This window comes from Zootermopsis nevadensis, unplaced genomic scaffold, assembly GCF_977971745.1.
Source record: "Zootermopsis nevadensis isolate Lab colony 2312 unplaced genomic scaffold, Znev_1.0 Znev_ptg000024l, whole genome shotgun sequence".
In the NCBI taxonomy this organism is placed as follows: domain Eukaryota; kingdom Metazoa; phylum Arthropoda; class Insecta; order Blattodea; family Termopsidae; genus Zootermopsis; species Zootermopsis nevadensis.
This window is the reverse complement of record NW_028259156.1, coordinates 16,515,245-16,530,078: the sequence shown is the minus strand read 5'-3', so window position 1 is coordinate 16,530,078 and position 14,834 is coordinate 16,515,245. Positions and strand designations below refer to the sequence as shown.

Genomic DNA, 14,834 nt, shown 5'->3' with positions numbered 1-14,834 from the left:
CCAGGTATTTACGGTTTGGCAGAAATAAGCGTAAGAAGATATGACCTTGAGAATTTTAAAGACCCTTACCTGGAGAGCTATTGGGCCGATTTTGTTGTGACTTCCATAAGACATTGACCTATACGAGGACCCATTTTGACATGAGTATGGTCAACCAGGTATTTACGGTTTGGCAGAAATAATCTTGAGAATATATGACCTTTAGAAGTTTAAAGACCCGTATCTCGAAAACTAGTGGGCCGATTTTGTTATGACTTCCATACGACATTGACCTATACGAGGACTCATTTTGACATGAGTATGGTCAACCAGGTATTTACGGTGGGCAGAAATACGCGTGAGCCGATATGACCTTGAGAATTTTAAAGACCCGTATCTGGAAAACTATTGGGCCGATTCTGTTGTGACTTCCATGCGACATTGACCTATACGAGGACTCATTTTGACATGAGTATGATCAACCAGGTATTTACGGTTTTGCAGAAATATGCGTGGGAAGATATGACCTTGAGAATTTTAAAGACCCGTATCTGGAAAACTAGTGGGCCGATTTTGTTGTGACTTCCATAGGACATTGACCTATACGAGGACTCATTTTGACATGAGTATTTTCGACCAGGTATTTACGGTTTGGCAGAAATACGCGTGAGAAGGTATGACCTTGAGAATTTTAAAGACCCGTATCTGGAAAACTAGTGGGCCGATTTTTTTGTGACTTCCATAAGACATTGACCTATACGAGGACTCATTTTGACATGAGTATGGTCAACCAGGTATTTACGGTTTGGCAGAAATAAGCGTAAGAAGATATGACCTTGAGAATTTTAAAGACCCTTACCTGGAGAGCTATTGGGCCGATTTTGTTGTGATTTCCATAAGACATTGACCTATACGAGGACCCATTTTGACATGAGTATGGTCAACCAGGTATTTACGGTTTGGCAGAAATAAGCGTGAGAAGATATGACCTTGAGAACTTTAAAGACCCGTATCTGGAAAACTATTGGGCCGATTTTGTTGTGACTTCCATGCGACATTGACCTATACGAGGACTCATTTTGACATGAGTATGAACAACCAGGTATTTACGGTTTGGCAGAAATATGCGTGAGAAAATTTGACCTTGAGAAATTTAAAGACCCGTATCTGGAAAACTATTGGGCCGATTCTGTTGTGACTTCCATACGACATTGACCTATACGAGGACTCATTTTGACATGAGTATGGTCAACCAGGTATTTACGGTTTGGCAGAAATAAGCGTGAGAAGATATGACCTTGAGAACTTTAAAGATCCGTTTCTGGAAAACTATTGGGCCGATTTTGTTGTGACTTCCATGCGACATTGACCTATACGAGGACTCATTTTGACATGAGTATGATCAACCAGGTATTTACGGTTTGGCAGAAATAAGCGTCAGAAGATATGACCTTGAGAATTTTAAAGACCCGTATCTGGAAAACTATTGTGCCGATTCTGTTGTGACTTCCGTCCTACATTGACCTATACGTGGACTCATTTTGACATGAGTATGATCAACCAGGTATTTACGGTTTGGTAGAAATAAGCTTGAGAATATATGACCTTGAAAATTTTAAAGACCCGTATCTGGAAAACTATTGGGCCGATTTTGTTGTGACTTCCATACGACATTGACCTCTACGAGCACTCGTTTTGACATGAGTATAGTCAACCAGGTATTTACGGTTTGGCAGAAATATGCGTGAGAAAATATGACCTTGAGAATTTTAAAGACCCGTATCTGGAAAACTAGTAGGCCGATTTTGTTGTGACTTCCATAAGACATTGACCTATACGAGGACTCATTTTGACATGAGTATGGTCAACCAGGTATTTACGGTTTGGCAGAAATAAGCGTGAGAAGATATGACCTTGAGAACTTTAAAGACCCGTAACTGGAAAACTATTGGGCCGATTTTGTTGTGACTTCCATGCGACATTGACCTATAAGAGGACTCATTTTGACATGAGTATGATCAACCAGGTATTTACGGTTTGGCAGAAATAAGCGTGAGAAGTTATGACCTTGAGAATTTTAAAGACCCGTATCTCTAAAACTATTGGGCCGATTCTGTTGTGACTTCCGTGCGACATTAACCTATACGGGGACTCATTTTTACATGAGTATGGTCAACCAGGTATTTACGGTTTGGCAGAAGTAAGCTTGAGAATATATGACCTTTAGAAATATAAAGACCCGTATCTCGAAAACTAGTGGGCCGATTTTGTTCTGACTTCCATGCGACATTGACCTATACGAGGACTCATTTTGACCTGAGTATGGTCAACCAGGTATTTACGGTTTGGCAGAAATAAGCTTGAGAATATATGACCGTTAGAAATTTAAAGACCCGTATCTCGAAAACTAGTGGGCCGATTTTGTTGTGACTTCCATACGACATTGACCTATACGAGGACTCACTTTGATATGAGTACGATCAACCAGTTATTTACCATTTGGCAGGAATAAGCGTGAAAATATATGACCTTGAGAAATTTGAAGACCTGTATCTTTCAAATTATTGGGCCGATTTTTTTCGTGAATTCGTTATGAACTTGACCTATACGTGAACTCATTTTGCTATTAGTATGGTCAACCAGGTATTTATGGTTAAGCAGAAATACGCGTGAAACTTATGACCATGAGAACTTTAAAGACCCTTATCTGGCAAACTATTGGGCCGATTTTATTGTGACTTCCATATGACTTTGAACTATACGTTGCCTCATTTTGCCATGTGTATCGTCATCCAGGTATTTACGGTTTAGCAGATATAAGCGTGAGAAGATATGACCTTGAGAATTCTAGACCCATGTCTGGGAATCTAATGGGCCAATTTTGTCGTGACTTCCTTCCACGGGATTAAAGTGTCCTACCTTCAAAGAGAATCACGGCGATTCTGGAATGATTACACATCAAATAGCTAATAAATTTTCAGGCAAAATTCTTCCAAACACAATTTGATAATTCCGGAAAACATTTTTTACTCTTGAGCTTTTCCGTCATATGAAGGTAAAACTGGACGACTTTGGCTTCATGACTTCCACGTTCCCGTCCGGCATGACAGACTTTCTCATGATACGGTCCAGCGTTTGGCGTTACACGCTTTTTGTTGGTAAACATAGAGGCCGCCGAAACTTAAGATTGACCTACAATATGCACTAAAGCATAGTTACTATCTAGCAGAAACAGTGATACAGTTTATTCGGTGGTTTCCGAAATTTAATTTTTCAGGCAAAATCTAGTAAATTCTCGTTCAATTGACACACCACGTGACCGTCGTAACAGTTCACAAATTGGCATTGCAACAGAGTATTTTCTGAGAAGCTAGTAGTCGCTCAAATATCCCAGACATTCATCAACTTTCACATAGACCGGAGAGTGAGTACACTGTCCAGTAAAATGTAGAGACATCTAATTACGGTTTACGATATTCGTAATTATAAAACATTCATCGATGCGATAATTATTAAACTAAAGGCAAAAGTAGATCATTCATTTCCCCATGTAAAGCAAAAACAGAATTTATGCTTCTACGCAGTAAAGTATCTTTGCAGCTGATTAGCTTTAGAACAACTTGTTTGTATCTACAGTTGATTGACACGATACAAAGAAATCTGGGAACTCGCAAAGAAACAAATTTTGAAAGTTTATCTAACGATGCAGTACGGAAGAAATCCAATGGACTACAAAACCGAAATCAGGTGTTTCGCCTCTATTTCCTTAGTTAACTGCATTGGAAATAATATTAAAAGATTATTGCAAAATATATCGAATCAGAGTATAGCTAGACAGTAGTTTGTAGCCCTGACAGGAAACAAGTCTTGCCGGTTGTGTCGTTATATCAACTTATAGATATTATGTATAAATACGTAGAAAGTTAATTTGGGTGCGAGAAAATATATATATACAACGAAGAAACGGCTCGGAAACCTTACTGGATTCTTGTAAGATGGTCTGTTATCGTATGCGGATAAACACCGTATACTCTTCCAGAAGACTAAAAACGTTTCAAAGGCCCTTTGTATAATCACCATCAGCGCGCTTAGTCATGGCACCATGATGTTCAAGGAATCAGTAACACTCAAACGTAGGTAAACTTCTACAAGACCATACGCTAATCGTCATGAAACAGAAATGGACAAATGCGAAGTCAATATTCCACGACGTAACATACCATAAAAATTAAAGCTGTCCCGTCATACGCCATGTCGGCGCTTCTTAAACTTGGCACTAACTAACAGTTTACTTATGCACAAATGGGCTGAACGCAGTAAAATTTATCTTCATAAATTACAGATTGAAAATGTGGACTGATATGTAGCGTGGAGTTATGGACGATATAATAAGCTACGGCTTTAATAAGAGGTGTGTGATTTCTCTGTCAAGTCAGGCACCATCAGCTTTCGAAACAAAATTCTGCAGCATGAGTTTAGGTACAAAAATGAAACAATCTGCTGACAGAAACGTGATTAGGCAGTTCGGTAGCCCATTCGGCGTGCCACTTGCCTACTGACTGCCTCTTCTCATTGGCCCAGGACACTGCGCCAACATTCTATATAAGATAGTCCAGTGACCTAATTGCGAGACTTAGTCCTCTGACATGTGCCTGTGAAGTGTCTGTGCCCTGAGTTCTTGCAGTCACCACCTGAAACATGAAGGTAAGAACAATCACTTGTTGATCCTTCCTTGTTCACTGTTCAAAAATTTGCTGATAAATTTGCATACGTATTTTTTTTATCTCAATGGTCAGCTTGACCGTCGTGACCCCTTTCGGGGTTAAGTTATTATGCGTTTTTGGGCCTTCGTGACATGAGTGCAAATTGGGCAGCAGCGCTATCCGCTGTTTCTGTGTTTTCATATTACTTGCGAAATGTATTAATAGATTAAACTTAGTACTGTTATTCTATAGGATACATTGGATTTCAAAACATCCAAATATTAAAGCCCATTCTGCATTATTTATTCACATATTTAATAATTTCTTTATATGTAAGAAAAACACAGAGAGGATTAAATTAACAACATTGTATTTAAATTGATTTCCAAGTAACTGTTTCGAATCCTTACTGGGGACAATTTTCATATGGTAATTCTCAGATACTGCGAGTGGAAGTTTGGTTCCATTAAACAGATTTCCTTCGTGAGTTTCTGTCGATACATTATTGATAAACGTTTTGTCATTCAGTATTAAATATCCACAGTGTCTGACACAAGGAATAAACAATTATTTATATTTGAACGTCTTTGGTTATGTATAGACATATAAGGAAAGAATGTCAAACTTTCTTGACACAAATTTCAATTAAATGTAATCTTATATTTATAACGCTAGTAAATTGGCCATAAATAATGACAGCAAAATTTAAAACAGAAAACACGCTTAATCACAGATATTATCCTATTAGGCCGAAAGTTTCTCGATAGCAAATTATCACCAACCAATATTTGCTGATTATATATGCAGACTATCGGCATTCTGGCTATACGAATACGTCGCGTATACTTGTATTGTTAAAGGACCTACCACACCATAGCCACTATTTCACGTTTTTTGAATGACTGAAACACGCCGCCTGTGTCTTGTCAACAACGTTTAACAGGTCCACATTTAACGATAGTGCATTCATTTATTTTTTCGATCTCAGGGGCACAGACTGGGATTGAACGCATAATCCTCCGACTATTACCGGTGTATACAATATAATAACACTTATATGCCGAAGCTGCGAGCATTGCCAACTCCCGAAACGTCTATATAAATACTTACGTCATGCATTTAACGATATCCAAGAAAATAATAGTGTAGCCTAAGGAAAGGAAGTTTGATTATTGAAAATTTAATTATAAATTATTTTTGTTGGTAGACCTATCAATTATAATTTTGTAAGTTTTTAGCACTCGCCATCCACGTTTTTTATAACATCAAACGTCTTTCGCCCCGACTCTGAAACTAATTACGTCCGTGGAGAAGACTTCTTCTTGAGATGGTCATAGTCGCTCATGTATTCAATAAATTTACCGACTTTTGTGAAACTCGAAGGTTTAACGCCGTGATTTCAATAGCCCGTCACTTGGCCCACTCTTGAGCGACTTGAAATCTGTTCTTCGCAAATGATGACCGTCTCTATTCATTTGATAATTAGAATATGACTTGACAGATATTTATGAAATGTGGTAAGGACGTTACGCCACTGGAGAGAACTCCAAACTCATGCCTTTCAGATTCCTAGATTGGACAGTAAAATGTGACTAATGTTTAAGTTCATTACGTGGGACGATAAAGGCGCCACTAACCATTATCCTCTGCGCATGCGCACTATGCCCCAGATGATGCTCTTGACCGCGATGATGTTACCAGTGATTCCAGTCTCTAAAAATTTAATAACTAAAGAATGGCTTGACTGATTTCCGTAAAATTTGGTATAGATGATATGTCATTGGAGTCCACTCAGATTTCGTGTCATTTGAGATCAATTCCCCTCCATCTACACCTAGGTCCCTCATGTAGTCTTTTTTTTTCAGGTTTCCAATTAAACTTTTTATGGCTTTTTATTTTTCCCATTAGCGCTACGTAGTTAGTAGGCGACTGTTTCTATAAAGACGTGAAAGTAAATTGAACTGGAGTAATGTGGAACCGTCCGTTGAACAAATTGTGAAGAAGGTCATTGCCACCAGGGTAGACCACAATTTGCCTTGACCGTCCGGCCACTTTCTAGCGGTGACTGGAATACTAACCCACTAGGAGTTAATGCGTTTCATTTCACTCTTTTACTTCCTACAATGATCACAATTATGCGCAATAACAACTGTTTACTGTAGCGTTATTCAACGATGATTATTCTGCTGCAAACATCATGCAGCGTCGAATTGTAGAGAACCTGTGAATGATGAATTGGAAAAGGTTCGGAATGAAATTGTCATATTCTGTTTCAAATTGCTAGGTTTATATTTGCCAGAAGTGACCTAAGAAGGTCACAAAATATCACAAACACGTCAGGCGCCTCCAGAATATGAAACAGAGGAGCCAACTACCGAAATGCAAAGGTCGGTGTGGCGTTAGGGCGCTACAGATGTTCAGATTTTTCTTTGTTTCAATCTCAGCCAGGCCTTTCTAGGTATGGACATCATTGTCTTAGGTTCTTATGATTGTTATCAGTGATCTGCGGGTTCATAACAAAGCAGAACTTCTTGTTATAGGTCTGGAGACGGACTATTTTGTGGTTTTCCTCAGTCCCTCTACATAAATGTCGGAATAGTGACTTAATTAAGTCAGTTTTACCTTTTCTATATCCTTTCCGATCCATTCTTCATTAGCCGTCGTATAGACGCTATGTAATCTGAGCCACTCACATCGACATTAAATGAAATAAACATAAATTATTGTTATGGAAATCTGTACCAATGAATTTATTACAAGATTGGTTGGTTAATAAGTTAGTTACTTAGTCCGTTAGTAATTTGATTAGAAAATAAGTCTGTTGGTTAGTTAATTAGTCTTTTAATAAGTTGTTGCTTAGTGAGTCCGTTGGTTTGTTTTACTACGATGATGTTTAGATGAGATTACATTCAGCCTTTGGTCGAAAATAAACCCAGGAAAATCTTTAAAACTCAAGACAAAGGGAGGTATCTGGATGCAAAAAGAGTGAGCATAATGTTCAGGTGCATTCTATCGTCTGAGCTGAAGATGCGAATCACGTTTCTCCGCACTCCCTTCAAATTATCGTAAATCACAGCTGGCAGGATTCCAGGTGGTTACGTCAGTCAGTCTTATTCGACTTTGGGGCTTCCGGCATCTTACTGCTAGGACCGCGGTCGTCGTACTCGCCGATAATTATGCTTAGCGATGCTCCACTGAGCCCAGTGCGTCCTGGAATCTGTAAGTGACCCAGTAACACTATTGCTAGTTCCGGTCTGCAGAAAACCTGTTTCCTTCCTGTCTCGCGAGTTTCGCTCTGAGGAACAATCTGTGGTCCTCGTATTCGTATTGTTGGAAAATTATGTCAACATATGGCGACGTACAACAACTCAGAACCTTGACGATTTCACATTCCAGTCTGCCTCCTTCTGTCATACTTTATTTCATACATTTCTTTCTTCTCTTCATTGTCCTATTGCTTTCTTATTCATCTATATTTTCTCCTTACTTCATTCTACTTACTTTCTTTTTATTTTAATAATTTACCTTCCTTTATTCTTAATTATTTCAAGACTACTTTTATGAAAACAACAACTTAAACTTCTGAGATAACACTTTTTATTTCCCTTCGTAATGAATTTTAAATCAGTGGACTAGACCAGTTCCTACCTCAAAGAAAACACAAAGCTTTTCCACTATAAAGATCGATTGGTTGATGTTTAGTAAAATAAACGCTATTCTGAGAATCATCCTAAAACCAAACATATTCTGTGATGGCAAATACAGACTTATTAAATGTTATAATAGGTGGTGTATATAGTTACCACTGTGATTTAAAAGGTTATAGTAGCGGTCATGAACTTTTATAGATTCAAACAATAATTGTTTACTCTGAACAGAGTACTAGCTTTCGAATCAATAATTACTTCAGACTCGTATGTTGCTAGGGAAAATGTTTGATGGGCCAAAATGTATTTATAAATTGTTTTCTGTCTTTTGTACAACAAAAAGAGGAATGGTAATTTCAAAGATCTTTTCTTTTGGGACCCAGTTTACTTTACAGTAATAACACTAATTCAACAACATTTTTTTAATTACATTACCCGGACGAACTGAAATAAATGGAATCAAATATCAGTCTTCTCGAAGTAGAACTCTGTTATTACTGGGTCACTATTTACAGTCGTGCTTCTCTCGTTCTTCACAAGGTTTGGGATCGATTATATTATATTGTTTGGCGTGATACAAGTACATTTCTGGAGAAAGCATGCAATTACACAGTTCATACATGAGAAAATTATCTGCCACTTAATTCCAAAATGTATCATAAAGATAACAAGGGTTAGTCCACGTTTGTGTTTCCCCTTCTGTTCAGATTTAGTCTTTTTAACAAAAGAAGATCTGTGAGAACTATTCGATCACGGACTCGATACGCCTCATTTAAACCGTCACGCTTTCAAGCGTTCTGAAGGAAACGCGGCAGCTATCAGCTGCAAAGCTGAACTCTTAAAGTGCTTCTTGATGTTGTTCAAACAGCGAGAGAAATTTTCTAAGCAACACGTAACCTTTCCAGACAGAAACTGATTAGAACTCTTGAGGGAAATTGGTAATTCATATTTCTCCTGTCGTTTTATATTCATAGAACTTAATTTATTACTTTAAGAGAAAGATGTAAATTGAGGGTGATTGAAGACAGGAGGATGTTAAACTAAGATTGAGATTAAGTAGCAAGAAGCTTCTTAATTAATTCATAATTTTCTTGCTGCTCAGAATATTTTTTAAATGATAACAGCATGATGAATGGAAAGGGCGGGAAGTGTGGAAAGCATTGGGAACTGAGAAATACGTACAGAATTTTAGTCGTAAATGTATTAGTGAAGTCACCACTTGTAACAACTGGACATACAGTGGAAATATAATATTAAAACGGAGTTTAAGGAAACAGTATAAGACACTGTGCACAAGATTAATTTACCTCAGGATATGGAACAGTGGCTTGATCTTATGTACGTGGTGGTAAACATTCGTGTCCCATGAATGAAAGAAAAAAAAAAGAATTTGTTGCCAGCCGAGAGGTACTTAGCTTCTCAAGAACGACGGCCCAGCATGGAGAAATTTCAGATAAAATAAAGGCAACGCTCTTCTGTCTAAGCACCAAGTCATGAACTCGTAATCAGATGGACGCTCCTGTCACCTTAACCCCAGAAAAAGCTATCCCGGTTGTTCAGTTTAAAGCCAGTGCTACTTTTTTGTCAGTGGGGATGAAGTACTCCATTGCGTTTTAGATACAGATTAATGCGATTTGTGAGTGTCGAAACAAGTACAAGGATCAAACTGCCATGACTGATAGTCAGGAACTCTTTCATGAAAACAGGACGAACTGACAGAAGGTAAAGATTTCATTGAAGTAGGAAAAAACACGAGTCTTGCACCTCGTATCCCGCGTGAGTTGGAATTGGATAAATGTATTGTAAGCTGCTGTTCTTGACTTTTTTTCCCTCTTTCCAGGTGTTTTTCTGGGTATCGCGTGGATTGTTATTACTCGCCACACTCCAGGCTGTACGAGGGGAGTACAGGTATAAGATCCGCGGACCTCCAACAAAACCTCTTCCACCACGACCGCCAATTCCTCACTTCGCCAGTAAACCCTTCCCTCACGCCCAGTTCTTTAACACGAAAAGCAAATGGCCATTTCCACCGGCTGGTAATTCTGGATACAGGGTAAATCCTCCACTGAGAGGTTCGCATTTTCAGTACCCTTACTCTATTCCCCAACTGCCCCAACAATACCTGTGGAATGGACCAGTCAAGAGCAATGTCCATGGTGCACCACTCAGCCTCCACGGTTCACCTCCTCAGTTTCAGTTCAAAGGACCGTCTCTACTTCTGGGCGCCACGCCTTTGCCCTCTTGGAAAGGAGAAGGCAACCTCAACCATGGGTTTAGAGCGCCAGTTCTGAAAGAGCAGTTCCTCCCGTCACCACCCTCGGAATACCAGCCGCCCAAAGTCTCCCTGCCACAACCCCCAGTCATTACACACATCGGGAACGCGATTGATGACGACAAAGGGCCGATTCACACGATTCCAGCGCCCAACCTAGGTCCGTCCAACAACCTGAACCTGAACCTGAACCACCAGCACGAGACGCCGTTCCACACACCGCTGTTTCCACAGACCCACGTAAATGTGGAGCAGTCTCATGGCTACGAGGTACATGAAGCCAGCAACGACCAGGCAGGCCACACGCCAGACGGCCTGCCCACTTACTTCGCACCGGATCCCGACCCCAGTCTTCCAGCACCCAAGATACCAGCCACAACAGACCCGCACTCCGTACCAAGCAATGGCAAGAATCAGCAGCAGCTGCTACAACCACCGGCCGTGCAGGTATGGGACTCCTGAGGACAATGACACTTCGATGAAACCGAAGGTCGTCAAAATAACACTTAGAATTTCATATTTGCTGATATTCCGGGTTGTTGTGCCGTGCAAGGTTTCGGCTGTTTACCGAGACTTGATGCATCCATCATCATGGCTGAAATGAGAAGTCAACTTGTCTTGATGATAAGAGCTCCATTCGGGACTCATGACGGTATTTTAAGTCGCAGTCTGCAGTCATAAGGTTTTTTTTTGTGGTTCTGTTGTTTGTGCTGAGGATTGTTTTGAATTGGATAGGAGATGGATCTAGGGATTGGCCAATCAGAACCTTGGTTTGCGAAAGGAAGATGGAGCCATGTCCAAAAAAAATAGGAAAGACGCCTGAAAATCCCAAGTCTTAATCTAAAAATACAGTTTTTGCCTCAAAGAAAATAAAACATGTCTCAGTTACAAAGACCAGTTGGTTAATTCTGTTTTAGAAATTAATCGCTTGTTTATTCTGAAAATTACGAAACCCATACACGCCCTCTGTGGGGAAAAATTCAGAGTTGCTGGGTTCAAAATGGTTAACGTGAAATGTTGTGTTAACGTTAAGATTATTGTCTTCAAAGTTATGACACCGTGTATTCATCTACGTGGTAACCAACGGCTCGGAGAAACTGCTGTTTCCATCTTGAGTGTAGAACTGCCATGAAGATTAAACAGATTTTCAAATGGGACGATGGTTGTTTACCTTTAAGAAGTGCTGTTTGATGTCAAGTGTCGTATCTGTTACAGATCCTGGACAACAGTGGAAGCGTTGCAAACGGTCTGTCGTCGCAGGAGCTGTTCCAGCTGCTTCATAGCCCCCAACAGCCTCAACTCCAGCAGCCTCTGGTGGACAGCTACGGAGTACCCCTGGTACAGCAGCCACAGCTTCAGCAGCACTTCCATCAGCAGGCCGCCCTCTTCCCCCCCACCGTCTTCCTGAAGCAGGAACTGCCGTCCGAGCAAGTACAAGACAACTTGGTCTTCAAGACGGACTTCAGCCCGGAGTACCAGACATTCAACTACGAGGAGCAGTATCAGGGCGCTTCCCATCAGCAAGAAAATTACAGAGGAAATTATCAAGAACCTGAAGAATCAGAGAATTCGCCATCCGTCACCGTAGTCAGGAAATCTCCGGAATCAACAGTGACATCCTTTCAGGAAGAATTTGAAAATCAGAAGGATTACCAGCCGAAGGTAAATTCTGTGCCCGAGGAAGACGTCTATTATGACAACACAGCAACAAAAGTAGAGGGTGATAATACCCAGGCAGATTATGAAGGAACCGATAATAATGCTGATCAGAATGAAGCTTCAATATATTATTCCCAGGGTGATGGTGGTAGCAGTGGAATAGCTACCTCATACTACACGACGTTGCCAAATCGCGAAGCTGCAGAAACGTTGGCAACATTGGCAGCTGCTGGAAATATCAATAGCAATTTGGTAAGTCATATTATAAACGGAGAGAAGCAAGGCGTCGAACCGACCCGAGGAGACGCCCCAGTCGATGATGACTATGCTGACGAGGAAGCGGGAACTGAAGATCTTCCTCCTCAAACAAGCAGGCCGAAGGAAACTGACAGCAGCGAACACAGGCAGAGGCTTCCCGTGAGTTCTCCTCCTCACACTCAAGATGATATTCAGGAAGATACAGAATACGTGGATTACGGTGTTGATCTGGATCAGCAAGGTTCAAAACATGGACACGGAACCACAGAGAAAACAGAGTCAGAATATAAACAGCAGCACAAAAGCGAAACAGAATTAGCAAATACAAATCTTGAATTTGGAGCAAGAATAAGGCCGAAAAGGAATAAATGAATTTTATGAAATTCAAAAGACAAAATTACACCGCGCCACTCTATTTAGAACATCGTTGATCCATCGATAATCTAGATGTAACTATATATACCACCTGCTTTAACAGTCAATAATTCTGCGTTTTGTGTTTAAGGCGTATTTATTGGTTTCATGTGATTCTCATACTAAACAGTGATTATTTTTTTTAAACAGGCTTAACCAATTGGTCGTCGTCATGGAGACGGTTTATTCTTTCTTCGAGGTAAAGACTGGTTGGTTTAAGTATTAATACGGGCTTAAGAGTCAAAGGAGTAAAGGACGAATCTATATAATTAATAATTCCACCTCCAAGAAAACATTTTTGCTTTTTAACGATATTATGATCATTTTTCTGTTTATTCTCAGAAGAAAAACAAACTCATGAAGAGATTATATGTGCAGCATGCTGAGTAACTAAATGTTAAAGCAGGTGGTACACATATTTACCGCCAACATACAAAGTGGTTTAGCAATAAATTCAGTAACGTGAGTCCCGTAACTCGCCGGAGGGCTGCAGGAACACAATGGGCAAATTACGCTTGTGATATCAGGGGCATGCGAGTGTCTCTGCCTGTGTTACTCGATTCCATTCTCAGATAAGAACAAAGTATAGCCTTAACGTTAGGCACATAGTACGAGGTAAGTGCAATAAATTACGTAAATAAAGTTACAATCTAGTAACTCCGTCTTGTCAACTATCACGTCAGTCACGTTGCTCGTTTCATTGTAGAAATTTAGGCATAGATCACAGGCGTAGATAATTTCCGTAAAAAACAACTATACTTAAGAGTTGTTGTTTAATGGGTTCGGTATTTTTTTTGCAATTCATCATTTATATTGGGTTTCGAAGTGTAAAAATTTGTATCTCAGAAGATCTCAGAGGTGTCGCCCAAAGCGTAAGGTTTTTAAGTATATTTAAAATAAATATAATTTATTTACATTATTTCAAAAATTATATTCTGAGTTAGATTATAATTAAATTTAATAAATTTATTTCCTCAATTTACATTTAATTTCTTTCGGAAAATAGATAAAAACATAATTTATGATAACAATTTCTTTGCTTGGATGTTACGAAGCTCATAAAAACATTTGGCAAATCACTAAACTCGCATTCCCTGTAAAATCACCTTTTGCTTTTGTTTCGCGGAGTGACTATTTTCCATCGGGATTCACCCACGTGATCACAGATTCTGTGGCCTATTATAAAAACAGTGCTTAAAATTATGAATGAAATCCCTGCCTCAGTTTGGTGAGAGTAACTGATGATAAAGAAAAAGACCAGCTCTTGCCAGAAATCGACCCTCGATTTCGAAGATCGTAGAAAGTAACTTTACTGATTTAGCTATTTCGATAATCAACTATTGCTACTATCATATTCTAGGATGCTGCTTCATGTAGTTTGGTATAAATTGACCTGCATTTCGGCGGTGGTTACTGCCTACATAATCAGGTCGATAATGGATGTAGTAAGCACGTCTGAAACGTCGGTAAAATGCTACCAAACTACACCACAAATTATCCCAGGAGACAGTTACCTTCATACCGGTCACCACAAGAACCTGAAGTATGACCTGCTTTTGTAAATTTTAGGTTCTGTACTGTACTTAAACACGACATTCACACTCTATAAATTCGAGTAATTGTCTGCTGTATCCGCAGGATCTATGAGAAAGAACCTGACGTATGTGATAATAATCAAGTGCGGTTGACATTTATAAAGTCATTATTAATTTATTTCAGATGTGTTGATGTTTCTTTGGACTGAGAAAAACACGCTTGTTATTTATTATTGACTTTTCCATTTTATATTTTAATCCTTAAGTGTTTGTTTCTGTTTCATTGTTTATAATAAAAATATTTATCTTATAATATGTTATGTACCCCTTTAAATCATTCTAGTTTCAGTATTCAACGTCCGTTGAA

General features: G+C 39.4%; 1 protein-coding gene across 1 annotated transcript; it reads left to right on the top strand.

Moving 5' to 3' along the window:
- Window positions 1-4,571: 4,571 nt before the first annotated feature.
- On the top strand, window positions 4,572-14,787 carry LOC147872821 (uncharacterized). The gene is made up of 3 exons (XM_087355182.1): window positions 4,572-4,683; window positions 10,170-11,048; window positions 11,817-14,787. Exons 1-3 carry the CDS (start codon window positions 4,678-4,680, stop codon window positions 12,888-12,890), a joined length of 1,959 nt encoding a protein of 652 aa, XP_087211308.1. The 5' UTR covers window positions 4,572-4,677; the 3' UTR covers window positions 12,891-14,787.
- Window positions 14,788-14,834: the final 47 nt, after the last annotated feature.